General features: G+C 30.1%; 1 protein-coding gene across 4 annotated transcripts in view; it reads left to right on the top strand.

The window, feature by feature from the left end:
• Positions 1-550: 550 nt before the first annotated feature.
• LOC115880989 (tensin-1-like) overlaps positions 551-15,802 on the top strand; it is a 458,204-nt gene continuing 442,952 nt past the window's right edge. For 3 of the 4 annotated variants that reach the window (XM_030898374.1, XM_030898353.1, XM_030898341.1), the window contains exon 1: positions 551-875. In XM_030898374.1, coding sequence (XP_030754234.1) covers positions 792-875 — 84 coding nt within the window. In that variant the 5' untranslated portion in view covers positions 551-791. The remainder of the gene's footprint in view (positions 876-15,802) is intronic. The other variant, XM_030898348.1, reaches the window with a different exon arrangement.

Genomic DNA, 15,802 nt, shown 5'->3' with positions numbered 1-15,802 from the left:
CCTTCAAAGCTCTTAGACACTCGAAGATATTTTTCAGAACTTACGACCGAAACAAATCTTTTTTCGGTCGTAAACGAAAAAGATTTTCCTTCATTTAAGAAGAACAATCTTCGGATCAAAGATTTTCCTTGATTTAAGTAAGAACAATCTTCGGATTGTAACAGGGTTTGTAACGGGACACTATCTCCTCAATGATCACCTCAGTAGATTGAAAGTAAGAAACAATGGTGAATGCAGATTATGTGGTAAAAATTGGAAAACACCAGAACACCTCACCAATGAGTGCGCCGAGACGACACCTCGTGCCATAAAATTTGGTACGACATGTCTATGTCCCAGGAAACACACGACCTCGGTTAAGGGTTAAATATTCTTTCTATCTTTGCCCATCCACTGTCCCAGCTCATTTGACCATCATAATCTCGTCTTCCGCGGTCCCAGCTACTGCGGGGGAGTTAGCCGTAGGTCCCGTCCTTCTCTTTCTGACGTTTGTTGTGTGACAAGCGGTCGGCTCCTCACAGCTGCTGCTGCCGGCGCTAGTGCCGGAGTTTAGTCGCGTCCGGGACAGCGCACGCTACGCAACAACAAAAGCGACGACGTGTGGCCGCGGCCTAATGTTGTGCTCCGTCGCGCGAGATCGCACGTGGGACATAGACAGCGCAATCGGAAACATGAATTGAGGGAAAATTAAATAATGCGCGCTTTTAATAAAATAGATTAAAGAATGTATGTGTAGATTTTTGGTTTGAAGTGTAATAAAAAAATAACTGCAGCTAAACGCTAGCTTGAACATGCCTTGGATTAAATCTTGTTTGTGCAATCAGGAAAAGAAAAAGTCGCCTAGTATCAGCCCTCCCATTCATTTATTGTTAAAGGTATGTTTACACTTAAAGTTGTGAAATGTTGACAACCTTAATGGAATACATGACGGAAAAAAACGGCGTTGACTGGGGAATGACAGCCTATGATCATTTACTAAAAATTGACATAAAACTTGTCAAAAATTAAAACTAATTATAAGAATAGAACTCAAATCAACAAAAAATCATAGAACCGTTTCCAGACAAACAAATCTATTTCCAAAAAATATTTTTTCTCAAATTTTAAAAAACACCATTTAAAAATAATTTTTACTCAATATAAAAATAAATTACACCCTTCTTAAGAACTGGCAATAAGGGTCATTAAAAAATAAAGAAAATTACATGACAAGTAATGACAACAGGGGCTTGGCCTAGCCCAAATTATCCTGGATCGTCATTTCCCAGCTGTCTACGACGCTGTTTTTTTTTCTCGATGGTATGATATAAAAATCAGACAATAAAAATAATATGGTACGGCAAAATTGAAACTAGACAAATATTATTAAACTGAAATTCAAAATATTATTGAAATGACATTGAACTTTAAAACAAGATTATTGTTTTTACCTTATGTACTTTTCAATTATTAATAAATAATAATTATTGCGAATTGCTTGTTGCGTTTTATGATTCAATAATAAATACTCGTAATTATACTAACGAATATTTGATTTTGAAGTATCTAGATTAATTATTATTATATAAAAATACGATAAAATGAATTCAAAAATGTAACTGTAATGTATAAACATAATTTGGGGAAATACCATTTTGTTGCAAAAATGTACGTGAAACAGTTTACTTACATATAAACGAGCATATACACTATAGCAAAATAAAACACTAGTATCATAATACACCAAAACACTGTCGCTCACTAACCATGTTAGTGTCATCAGCCGATGACTAAAGCTGTGTAGTTTTAATTATATGAACAGAAGGAAAAAATTAATCGGCAAGCCCTCAACAATCTCGTAACCGTATACACCAATGTACACTGTTGTAGACATTCACACTCACACACAACAACCACACCTACATCAGTGTACACTAGTGTAACTGCCTTCCAGCATCATCAGTACGGTAAGGAATCAGCAAGCGATGACAACGATCCCAAAAAATATAAACCAGGAAGCAAACGATGCACGAAATGGATTCTTAATTCGAATTCCACTTAATTCGAATTCCACTCTTACAGAAATCTAAAAAATAAAAAAATATATAAAAGACTGTACTTAAACTGCCGTTAAACGGTAGCTTACTAAAATGCCGTTAATAGGTATGACGTCGTTGATGTGACGCACTTGACGGCTTTATGAAATATAGGAATTATATAAGGACTAACCAAAGCTATCCACCCCACCAAATAACCAACGTAACCAACGCAACTAACCTCGACACTGATAAAAAAATTTAAAAAACAAATATAAATTAGTAAAAACCAACCAACCCTACCAAATAACCAACTAATCAATGAATTAACACCCTCCAAATAACCACGCTAACCAACCCGCCAAATAACTAAACCAATCCAACCAAAAAGAGTGAAACTAATGCAATAAGATCACGCTATAAGCAAAAAAAAAATATAAAAAAGTGTTGGTCAGCGTGAGATTTAAACCCCGGACCATTCGCTCACGAACCGATAGCCTCAGCCACGGAGCCACAGGTGCTCTTGCAATATGCATGGCAATACTAGGCATTACTTTCCGCCGACATGAACGACGTCACAATATCTATTAACGGCATTTTAGTAGGCTACCGTTTAACGGCTGTTTAAGTACATCCTATATAAAATGCTACTGGAAACTGCACTAGAATCGAAATAAAACGGAAACAAGCTTTAGCTAACTTTTGATAAAGTGGCATTCTAGATTTGAATATGATTCAGTTTCTTCCATATTTACTCCATGCTAACTTGATCCTTCTGTTGATTTTAACTAAACAGACACCTAGTATGCATCTGTTTACTTAATAGTGAATTATTATTAATTAGTACTTAATAGTGATTACAGTAACGTTAGCGATTGTTAAAGTTGATCCAAACATTTGGGGCCTCTCTGTATAACTGACTTTGATAACATCATTCCTGTATTAAAGTATGACCTAATTTGATTAACATAAAAGGTGGCGTCTAGCAAAATGGTTTATTGCAAAAAAAAACTTTAATTGCCGTTAAATGTATGCATGTAGTTCTAAATTGTTTTAAGTTTGCTTAAATAAAAAAAATGTATACAATTCATGACTGGAAGAATTAAAATATATCAAGTTAATGAATAAATAAAGCTGTTTGTATTCATTTATTGTAACTTATTTTTGGCTAAATAAATAAAATAGAGGAAACATTTCCAGAATAAAATTTTGTGATCACACTTTACTAGGAATAGTTTGAAAAAATGAAGCTATTTATAGACGGACAACTGGCCACATAAAAAGCCTTATCATCGTTAGATGGCTAATTTGTTGTGTTAAGTATCCTTTTGTGTAGCCATTGTGAAATAGTCATGTCTGCCAGCGCGACCCCGGGGCTTAAAGCGGGGGCGGCCAAGCGAAAGGGTGAAATTTTGACACTAAAAGTATTATAAGGTACACGAGTTATAATTGCCAAATAGCTTTTTATTTATTATTAAGAAATGTGTAAAATTGTTGACAAAAGGCATAGAATTTGACAATGACAAAGGAAATCATCGCATACATGCATGCGTCGATTGGTGGAATGTCATGTTTATTGTTAATTAATTTAAAAGCAGTATGCAAAAGGGCAGACAAAAAATTGAAAAATATATGTAATATAATCGTATATGAATATGATTTATCTATACTTAAATGGATGAGGCGGGGAGCGTTGCCCTGAAAGCGCTAGAGTAATATCGCACTTTTGAAAACTGTCTGCAGCTGATTTAGCCACGATCTTTTGTCTGCCCTTTCGCATTCAAATTTTATATTTTAATAATTTTAAAATTTCATGCCTCTTTCGCGTTGTCTGTCGGCATTTTTAGCGAGTTGAAAAATGTCTGCCAACAATTTTCCACGTTTCTTAATAGTAAATAAAAACTATTTTCGCAATTATAACTCGTGTATCTTATAATATTTTTAGTGTCAAAATTTCACCATTTCGATTGGCCGCCCCCGCGCCGTGTAACGATGATAAGATTTTTTTATGTAGCTAGCTCGTAGACTATTAATGATCTTTCCTAGAAGTTTGTTCATACTGTTCATAGTTAAATAATTTAAATTTATAATCTAATTTTGATAAGATATACAGGGTTGTTCACCACATACGACACGGAGTATTGTAACTAAACGATTAGATTATTACAAATTGTAAGTTTTGGGTTCGTTGAAGGACTATTAGAGCTACAATTTAAAAATGTTTTACAAGATACAGAGTGTCCTTAAATAGTAAAAATATTATAGTTCTATTTTTTTAAATAGAACACCCTGTATATTATTCTATTTTTTAGATTCTACGATTGAAATAAAGGTAATTTGATTAAGGCTTTATCACAACCTAAACCTTACCGTTTTTGAAATATTTTCAATTTTATGAAATTGCAGTAAAAATTTAAGGCTTTATTTCAAGGGTATCAAAGTTTTTAATACTAAATATTTACTGAAGATTATTTATTGATCAGATATTGTGTTGCAATAATAAAATTTTACTATCTTATACAGAGTGTCCAAAAATTTATATTAAATAATTACTAGCTTTAAACGGCAATAACTTGTTTAATTTAAATAGAACACCCTATATATTTTACGTGAATCAGATGCACAATGTAATTGTCTATCAAATTGTGTTGTTCCATTTTTTACCCACCTCTTCAAGTTTTCATAGAAAATGCATTTTCTTATAATTTAGACCTTTTTTATCGCTATACCCATGGAATATTGACATTTTAGCTTATTTTTAAAGATATAACAAATTTTCAAAGGGTACAGATACTAATATTGTCGATATATCTAGTTCGCTTATTTAATTAAAAAATAAAAAGCTGTTTAAATATTTTTTGTTAAAGAGGACCAATTAATGTGATCCCAGTATTCAAACTACATTATTTGACTGTTTACGTTGTAGTAATAATTGCTTCAAATACTAAAAAACTAAATTTTGTGTGTGTATTAGACAGTGTGGTAAAAAGCAACACCTTATAGATTTTACTTCATTTATTAACGAATGCTTATTATTTATAAAAACACAGACATTCATTTTTATAACTTATTATTATATTGATTTCTGAGCCAAATCCATTATTTATTTAGAATAATTTTTTACTCATTAAAACAATTTATAAGTATGTAATTAACTAATTTTTGGTGTTTTTGGTAGGAAATAATGATGGTATATTTAATTGGTATATCTTTTATAAATATTTAAATAGTTTATTTTGTATGCCAATGGGCTTGGTAATATTTACCACCTGTACATTTTGTACATATTATGGTGCTATAAAAAATCTGAAATGTCAATATTCCATGGGTATAATGATAAATGAGGCCTAAATTATAAAAAAATGCATTTTCTACGAAAACTTGAAGAGATGGGTAAAAAATGGTATAATAAAATTTGATAGACAATTACATTGTGCATCTGATTTACGTAAAATATATAGGGTGTTACATTTAAATTAAACAAGTTATTGCCGTTTAAAGCTAGTAATTATTTAATATAAATTTTTGGACACTCTGTATAAGGTAATAAAATTTTCATTATTGCAACACAATATCTGATCAATAAATAATCTTCAATAAATATTTGGTATTAAAAACGTTGATACCCTGGGAGAAATAAAGCCTTAAAATTTTTACTGCAATTTCATAAAATTGAAAATATTTCAAAAACGGTAAGGTTTAAGTGTGATAAACCTTAATCAAATTTAATTTTATTTCAATCAGAATCCAAAAAATAGAATAATATACAGGTGTTCCATTTAAAAATATAACCATAATATTTTTTTTACTTATTTGGGACACTCTGTATCTTGTAAAATATTTTAAATTGTAGCTCTAATTGACCTTCAACGAACCCAAAACTTACAATTTGCAAAAATCTAATCGTTTAGCTACAATACTCCGTGTCGTATGTGGTGAACAACCCTGTATATAGGTATCTAGTAGATTTTTAACTTATACAGGCTAGTCCAAATTGTAATAAGAAAAAAACTTCGGTGGCATATTCTGTAAATAAAATAAATAAAAAAGTTCAGATAAATTATTGTCTTAAAATGCTTCATTTCTGAGATACAGGGTGTATAGAAGTTTCATTTTTATATCGGTTTTTTCTAAATAATTTAATTTTTAACGTCGATATTTGGCTTAAAATTGGTGTATGGTTGTTTTTTTTACATGAGAGTTTTAATTTCGATGTTGGTATGACTCCTACTCCTACTTGTAGAGAGCGCCACCTACAAGTTTTTAATTGTTTACATTTTGAAGAGTAATATTTTTTCGTCCGTACTAGTATTATATTGGGGAAAAAATTACGTAAACAAGGCCTCTAAAATGGCTACGAGCAACTGCCTTCAAGATATTTTCGATCTACACCCTGTATCTTCGAAACGAAGTACTTCAGGGCATGAATTTCTAGAAAGTATTATTTGCAGAATATTATTTCTGAAGTTTCCTGATTACAACTTGGAACATCCTGTATAATACGTATCATAACGAAATTTCATTAATCAGGTTAAATATAAAACCACAACTTGGTGAAACACATTTAACTTCTAGGTACTTATTCATTGTAAAAAGATTATACTTATCAATTACAATTTTTAGGTTGTCAAATAAAATTATCTTAAATTTGTTGATTATTTGCTATGTATTATTAAAAACATATATATAAAAAAACGTTAAAAATTATAAAACTGCATTATATAAATAATTGTATGTGATAACCTTGAATATATTTTATCAACAGTTACTGTGGGTATTTTTAAAAAGTATAATTGAGAAAATGATGGGTAAAGTGCATTTTAACAACAATTTTAGTAATTCCCGTAGTTGGTAATAATTACAATTGTACATAGTTCAGTGATTTTAAGATATTAGGATATTATTAGATATGGTGTGCTAATATTTCTTATTATATTAGTTATACATTCTTTTAAAATTAATTTAGATCGTTACTACCTCCTATAACATAAATAATACTGTTTATACAGAAATAATTGAAAGAAAACAGTAAAGTAATAGTAAAAGCCAGAAATCAGTGAATATTAACAATTAATACTAAAAGCTACTAAAATTACTACTATTCGCTAATTTGATAACACTACGCCATCGCCAGTAAAAGTTAAACTAATTTTTAAAGAAACTTTTACTAAAGAATGAAAAGAAAAAATGAATGCTATGAAATGTTGTTTATTTGCAGAAAAATATTCGTTAAGAATTGTTATCTTAAAAGTCTGAATTCCATAGTGCCAATATGTTTTTTTTTCAAAGAGTTGGAGTAAGTAATGGTATAATTCACACTCTTCTAATTTTAGATATAATCTTAACTTTACCCGTATACTCTACAAGAGAAAGGTCTCAGTTTCAATTAGTTTTCATTAAGTTGCTCAATGGGCTTTCAATTTACACCCTACGGGCTCTTTCCTTTATTTCCCTAGGTCTTTTGTTTATCTTTGTCTTATCGCCCTTAGTTGTTCGTTGAGATAATAAGGCTTAATAGAATTAAGCCTTTATCGAAGGGTTCTAAACGGTTTTATATTTTTGCCTATGAATACTCGCTTATTATTATTGCAGTCAATAATTTTGTAAAAGAGTAATTCATCCCTTTATACAGACAGAGTAATTTTATTGTGGACAGAGTAATGTTCAGAATATTTAGTGTAGTGATGGCCAAATGCAAGATCAAGACTAAGACTCCCTTGGTCTTGGTCTTGCATTAATATGTAGTCTTGATTTTGCTGCAAGACCCTTGCAAGTCTTGCATTTTTTTAATAGATTCATACAAGACTAACCGTTTTTTAAATAACAAATATTGTAATATTTGAGGGGCGTTTTCACCCTCACCCTCTTGGAATTTGAGATTGGAGAAACCCCTCCTTATCGAACCTCTACACCACAGTCAATGCGTTTGTCAAAAATCAGCTTTAAACGTCAAGCAGTTTAAGCAGAATCGTGTTTACTCAATTTTTAATAAATCTTAAAATATGTAAAACAACAAAATAAAATATACGTGTTTAAGAGTTTTTCCGAAAAATTCACCGGTTTTTAAATAAAAAATATTCTAATATTTGAGGGGTGGTTTCACCCCCTTAGAATTTCGAGTTTCGAAAAATCCCTTCTTATCGAACCTCTACACCCTAAAGTCAATCCGTTTTCCAAAAATCAGCTTTTTACGTCAAGCGCTTTAAGCAGGATCGTGATTAATCAATGACCAGAATTTTCGAAACACCCTGTATACATTATTAAAAAATCTTAAAATATGTAAAAAAAACAAAATAAAATATACTTGTTTAAGGTTTTTACGAAAACTTGACCGTTTTTTAAATAAAAAATATTGTAATATTTCAGGGGTGGTTCCACACCCTTGGGAAATGGAATTTCGAAAAATTCCTTCTTATCGAAGAATCAACCTGTATCCTAAAATTGAGCTTCTTACATTGAGTGGTTTGAGCAGGATCGTGATTAATCAGTTAGTCAGTCACTTACGGATTTTATATATTTAGTATAGATGAACACATCCAGGAACTACTGAAAGACGTATATGGGAGAAAGAAGAAATACCAAAAGAGTGGAAAGAAGCAATAATTTGCCCTATACATAAGAAGGGAGATAAGATTGAGTGTTAAAACTACAGAGTTATTATAGCTCTCCTAAATATAGCTTATAAACTACTGGCAACATATATTAAAGAAATATTAGTGGAGGAGGTTGATGAGAAAATTGGAGAGTACCATTGTGGATTTAGAAAAGGAAGAAGTACCGTTGAGCAAATATTTACTCTTAGAGAAATACAACCTAACCAAACCGATAAAGCTCCTATTTATCGACTTCCAGCAGGAATATGACAACATTAAAAGTACTGAGGTGTTGAAAGCATTAACAGAATTAGGGGTTAGCACTAACTGACCAAGATGATGAAATTGACACTCCAAGAAACAGTAAATGAAGTCAAAATAAACAAGAAAACAACGGAAAAATGTATAATTAGGGACGGATTAAGACAGGGGGGTCCACTATCTTAAATACTGTTTAGTGTAGTATTAGAAAAAGTTATAAAGGTTAGGTTAGGTAAAAAGACACCAATGCATTTTGGAGATGATTTAGTTATCTTAGCAAGAGATCGGAAAGAGCTGATATCGGTGAGCAAAATACTAGAAGATAAGAAAGAATGTCTGAAGCAAGAGTTCCTAGTATGATAATGAAACGTGAAATAGGTGGAAAGAGAAGGAGGGGTAGACCAAGAACCAGATGGAAAAAGGATGTTGAAGAGGAATTGAGAAGGATAAGAGTGAATGGGTGGAGAAGAAAGGTTAAAAACAAATGGAGAAAGATAACCAATCAAGCCATGAGCCTTTTAGAGTTTTAGAGCTATGCTTATTATGCACAAAAACAACTCAAAAACGCCTTATGTAATTTATGGATGCCTTCTAGCCTCTGAACACTAAATTTGGTGTTAGTTGTGTTGAACATGGTCTTGAATCCTTGAATTAAAAAAATCTTACCTTTTATTAAGAAAAATACTTATTACCAATATGTTTTATATTCAGGAAAAAAAACACTACATACAAAAACAACAACAAATATAGCATAATCTCTTATAAAAAACTACACAATACAACTCAATGATTCATGTATAAATCACGAACCGATAGCCTCAGCCACGGAGCCACAGGTGCTCTTGCAATATGCTTATGGCTAGGCATTACTTTCCGCCGACATGAACGACGTCACAATATCTATTAACGGCATTTTAGTAGGCTACCGTTTAACGGCTGTTTAAGTACATCCTATATAAAATGCTACTGGAAGCTGCACTAGAATCGAAATAAAACGGAAACAAGCTTTAGCTAGCTTTAGATAAAGTGGCATTCTAGATTTGAATATGATTCAGTTTCTTCCATATTTACTCCATGCTAACTTGATCCTTCTGTTGATTTTAACTAAACAGACACCTAGTATGCATCTGTTTACTTAATAGCTATAATAGCTATGAATTATTATTAATTAGTACTTAATAGTAATTAGAGTAACGTTAGCGATTGTTAAAGTTGATCCAAACATTTGGGGCCTCTCTGTATAACTGACTTTGATAACATCATTCCTGTATTAAAGTATGACCTAATTTGATTAACATAAAAGGTGGCGTCTAGCAAAATGGTTTATTGCAAAAAAAAAACTTTAATTGCCGTTAAATGTATGTATGTAGTTTTAAATTGTTTTAAGTTTGCTTAAATAAAAAAAAAATGTGTACAATTCATGACTGGAAGAATGAAAATATATCAAGTTAATGAATAAATAAAGCTGTTTGTATTCATTTATTGTAACTTATTTTTGGCTAAATAAATAAAATAGAGGAAACATTTCCAGAATAAAATTTTCTGGTCAGACTTTACTAGGAATAGCTACTTATAAATGAAGCTACTTATAGACGGACAACTGGCCACATAAAAAACCTTATCATCGTTAGATGGCTAATTTGTTGTGTGAAGTATCCTTTTGTGTAGCCATTGTGAAATAGTCATGTCTGCCAGCGCGACCCCGGGGCTTAAAGCGGGGGCGGCCAATCGAAAGGGTGAAATTTTGACACTAAAAATATTATAAGGTACACGAGTTATAATTGCCATATAGCTTTTATTTATTATTAAGAAATGTGTAAAATTGTTGACAAAAGGCATAGAATTTTGACAATGACAAAAGGAAATCATCGCATACATGCATGCGTCGATTGGTGGAATGTCATGTTTATTGTTAATTAATTTAAAAAGCAGTACCTATGCAAAAGGACAGACAAAAAAATTGAAAAATATATGTAATATAATCGTATATGAATATGATTTATCTATACTTAAATGGATGAGGCGGGGAGCGTTCCCTGAAAGCGCTAGAGTAATATCGCACTTTTGAAAACTGTCTGCAGCTGATTTAGCCACGATCTTTGTCTGCCCTTTCGCATTCAAATTTTATTTTTTAATAATTTTTAAAATTTTATGCCTCTTTCGCGTTGTCTGTCGGCATTTTAGCGAGTTGAAAAATGTCTGCCAACAATTTTCCACGTTTCTTAATAGTAAATAAAAACTATTTTCGCAATTATAACTCGTGTATCTTATAATATTTTTAGTGTCAAAATTTCACCATTTCGATTGGCCGCCCCCGCTTTAAGCCCCGGGATCGCGCTGGCAGACATGACTATTTCATAATAGCTACACAAAAGGATACTTCACACAAAAAATTAGCCATGTAACGATGATAAGATTTTTTATGTAGCTAGCTCGTAGACTATTAATGATCTTTCCTAGAAGTTTGTTCATACTGTTCATAGTTAAATAATTTAAATTTATAATCTAATTTTGATAAGATATACAGGGTTGTTCACCACATACGACACGGAGTATTCTAACTAAACGATTAGATTATTACAAATTGTAAGTTTTGGGTTCGTTGAAGGACTATTAGAGCTACAATTTAAAAATATTTTTACAAGATACAGAGTGTCCCAAATAGGTAAAAAAATATTATAGTTGTATTTTTTTAAATAGAACACCCTGTATATTATTCTATTTTTGGATTCTACGATTGAAATAAAGGTAAATTTGATTAAGGTTTATCACACTTAAACCTTACGGTTTTGGAAATATTTTCAATTTTATAAAACTGCAGTAAAAAATTTAAGGCTTTATTTCTCCAAGGGTATCAAAGTTTTTAAAACTAAATATTTACTGAAGATTATTTATTGATCAGATATTGTGTTGCAATAATAAAAATTTTACTACCTTATACAGAGTGTCCAAAAATTTATATTAAGTAATTACTAGCTTTAAACGGGAATAATTTGTTTAATTTAAACGGAACACCCTATATATTTTACGTGAATCAGATGCACAATGTAATTGTCTATCAAATTGTATTGTTCCATTTTTTACCCATCTCTTCAAGTTTTCATAGAAAATGCATTTTTTATAATTTAGACCTCATTTATCGCTATACCCATGGAATATTGACATTTTAGGTTATTTTTAAAGATATAACAAATTTTCAAAGGGTACAGATACTAATATTGTCGATATATCTAGTTCGCTTATTTAATTAAAAAATAAAAAAACTGTTTAAATATTTTTTGTTAAAGAGGACCAATTAATATGATCCCAGTATTCAAACTACATTATTTGACTGTTTACGTTGTAGTAATAATTGCTCCAAATACTAAAAAACTGAATTTTGTGTGTGTATTAGACAGTGTGGTAAAAAGCAACAACTTATAGATTTTACTTCATTTATTAACGAATGCTTATTTATAAAAACAGAGACATTCATTTTTATAACTTATTATTATATTGATTTCTGAGCCAAATCCACATTTATTTAGAATAATTTTTTAATTAAAACAATTTATAAGTATGTAATTAACTAATTTTTTGTGTTTTTGGTAGGAAATAATGATGGTATATTTAATTGGTATACTCTTTTATAAATATTTAAATAGTTTATTTTGTATGCCAATGGGCTTGCAATATTTACCACCTGTACATTTTATATATATTATGGTGCTATAAAAAAATCTGAAATGTCAATATTCCATGGGTATAGTGATAAATGAGGCCTAAATTATAAAAAAATGCATTTTCTACGAAAACTTGAAGAGATGGTTAAAAAATGGTATAATAAAATTTGATAGACAATTACATTGTGCATCTGATTTACGTAAAATATATAGGGTGTTCCATTTAAATTAAACAAGTTATTGCCGTTTAAAGCTAGTAATTATTTAATATAAATTTTTGGACACTCTGTATAAGGTAGTAAATTTTTTATTATTGCAACACAATATCTGATCAATAAATAATCTTCAGTAAATGTTTGGTATTAAAAACTTTGATACCCTGGGAGAAATAAAGCCTTAAATTTTTTACTGCAATTTCATAAAATTGAAAATATTTCAAAAACGGTAAGGTTTAAGTGTGATAAACATTAATCAAATTTACCTTTATTTCAATCGTAGAATCCAAAAATAGAATAATATACGGGTGTTCCATTTAAAAAATATAACTATAATATTTTTTACTTATTTGGGACACTCTGTATCTTGTAAAAATATTTTTAAATTGTAGCTCTAATTGACCTTCAACGAACCCAAAACTTACAATTTGCAAAAATCTAATCGTTTAGCTACAATACTCCGTGTCGTATGTGGTGAACAACCCTGTATATAATTATATAGTAGATTTTTAACTTATACAGGGTAGTCCAAATTGTAATAAGAAAAAAACTTCGGTGGCATATTCTGTAAATAAAATAAATAAAAAAGTTCAGATAAATTATTGTCTTAAAATGCTTCATTTCTGAGATACAGGGTGTATAGAAGTTTCATTTTTATATCGGTTTTTTCTAAATAATTTAATTTTTAACGTCGATATTTGGCTTAAAATTGGTGTATGGTTGTTTTTTTTACATGAGAGTTTTAGTTTCGATGTTGGTATGACTCCTACTCCTACTTGTAGAGAGCGCCACCTACAAGTTTTTAATTGTTTACATTTTGAAGAGTAATGTTTTTTCGTCCGTACTAGTATTATATTGGGGAAAAAATTACGTAAACAAGGCCTCTAAAATGGCTACGAGCAACTGCCTTCAAGATATTTTCGATCTACACCCTGTATCTTCGAAACGAAGTACTTTAGGGCATGAATTTCTAGAAAGTATTATTTGCAGAATATTATTTCTGAAGTTTCCTGATTACAACTTGGAACACCCTGTATAATACGTATTATAACGAAATTTCATTAATCAGGTTAAATATAAAACCACAACTTGGTGAAACACATTTAACTTCTAGGTACTTATTCATTGTAAAAAGATTATACTTATCAATTACAATTTTTAGGTTGTCAAATAAAATTATCTTAAATTTGTTGATTATTTGCTATGTATTATAAAAACATATATATCAAAAAAACGTTAAAAATTATAAAACTGCATTATATAAATAATTGTATGTGATAACTTTGAATACGTTGGGTTAAAGTCAGTTATTGAGATATTATTTTAAAAAGATGGCGGAAAATGATGGGTTTATTTTTTATCAACAACGAAAGAGATAGACTAATGAAATTATGGAGACATTATCATTAGTGAACACCTCTCAGGTAATTTTTACTTTTTAAAATGGTAGTGGAGGGTTGAAATAAACTATTCTTATCATTCTTGTTAATCGAAATTTAAGAGAATCTTTTATCAAACACATGCAATGTTTTAATTTGATAGTTTGTTTGTTTAGAAACTTTTTACCTCCTTGTGTTTTTTTGATAAAACTCACCGATTTGAAATTAAAAAATAAAATGTTAAGCATTACATGTCAGGACAAAAAACATTTTTAGATTAAGAATCTAGTGATAATAACGATAATAATAATCATCTAGATAATAACGTATTGCAGTAGAGTAATGTCAAATAAAATAATATTAGGAACATCCTAAAAAGTAACAGCGGCCGACTAGATTTTTTCCTAAAAAAATTACAGCAGCCCACTATATTCTTTATCAGAAAATGTTTTTTGTCCTGACATGTAATGCTTTACATTTTATTTTTAAATTTCAAATCGGTGAACTTTATCAAAAAAATACAAGAGATAAAAAAATTTCTAAACAAATTAAACTATCCAAATTAATTTTTTTGCATGTGTTTGATAAGATTTTTCTTTAAATTTCGTTAACAAGAATGATAGGGGTAGTTTATTTCAACCCCTTCCACTAGTTTTAAAAAAGTGAAAAAATTACCAGAAAGTGTGTTTTTCATAACAGTAATGCTTCCATAAAATTTTATTAGTCTATCTCTTTCGTTTTTCAAGATAAAAGCAAAAACATTATTTTTCCGCCATCTTTGTACCGCAATATCTCCCTAATGGTTGACTTTTGACCAAACATTTATGAAGCAAACTACCCTTTATTTTGAACAAGGAATCACCCCCTGAAGTTTTTCGCATTTGTTTTGAAACACCCTGTATATAAAAAAACGTTAAAAATTATAAAACTGCATTATATAAATAATTACATGTGATAACCTTGAATATATTTTATCAACAGTTACTGTGGGTATTTTTAAAAAGTATAATTGAGAAAATGATGGGCAAAGTGCATTTTAACAACAATTTTAGTAATTCCCGTAGTTGGTAATAATTACAATTGTACATAGTTCAGTGATTTTAAGATATTAGGATATTATTAGATATGGTGTGCTAATATTTGCTTATTATATTAGTTATACATTCTTTTAAAATTAATTTAGATCGTTACTACCTCCTATAACATAAATAATACAGTTTATACAGAAATAATTGAAAGAAAACAGTAAAGTAGTAGTAAAAGCCAGAAATCAGTGAATGTTAACAATTACTACTAAAAGCTACTAAAATTACTACTATTCGCTAATTTGATAACACTGCGCCATCGCCAGTAAAGTTAAACTAATTTTTAAAGAAACTTTTACTAAAGAATGAAAAGAAAAAATGAATGCTATGAAAAATATTCGTTAAGAATTGTTATCTTAAAAGTCTGAATTCTTAGTGCCAATATGTTTTTTTTTTCAACGAGTTGGAGTAAGTAATGGTATAATTCACACTCTTCTAATTTTAGATATAATCTTAACTTTACCCGTATACCCTACAAGAGAAAGGTCCCAGTTTCAATTAGTTTTCATTAAGTAGCTCAATGGGCTTTCAATTTACACCCTACGGGCCCTTTTCCTTATTTATTTCCCAGGTCTTTTGTTTATCTTTCTCT

Source organism: Sitophilus oryzae, unplaced genomic scaffold, assembly GCF_002938485.1.
Source record: "Sitophilus oryzae breed Bouriz unplaced genomic scaffold, Soryzae_2.0 scaffold_1107_pilon_pilon, whole genome shotgun sequence".
Lineage (NCBI taxonomy): Eukaryota > Metazoa > Arthropoda > Insecta > Coleoptera > Curculionidae > Sitophilus > Sitophilus oryzae.
Note: the sequence above shows the minus strand (reverse complement) of the source record. Positions and strands in the feature narration are given on the sequence as shown.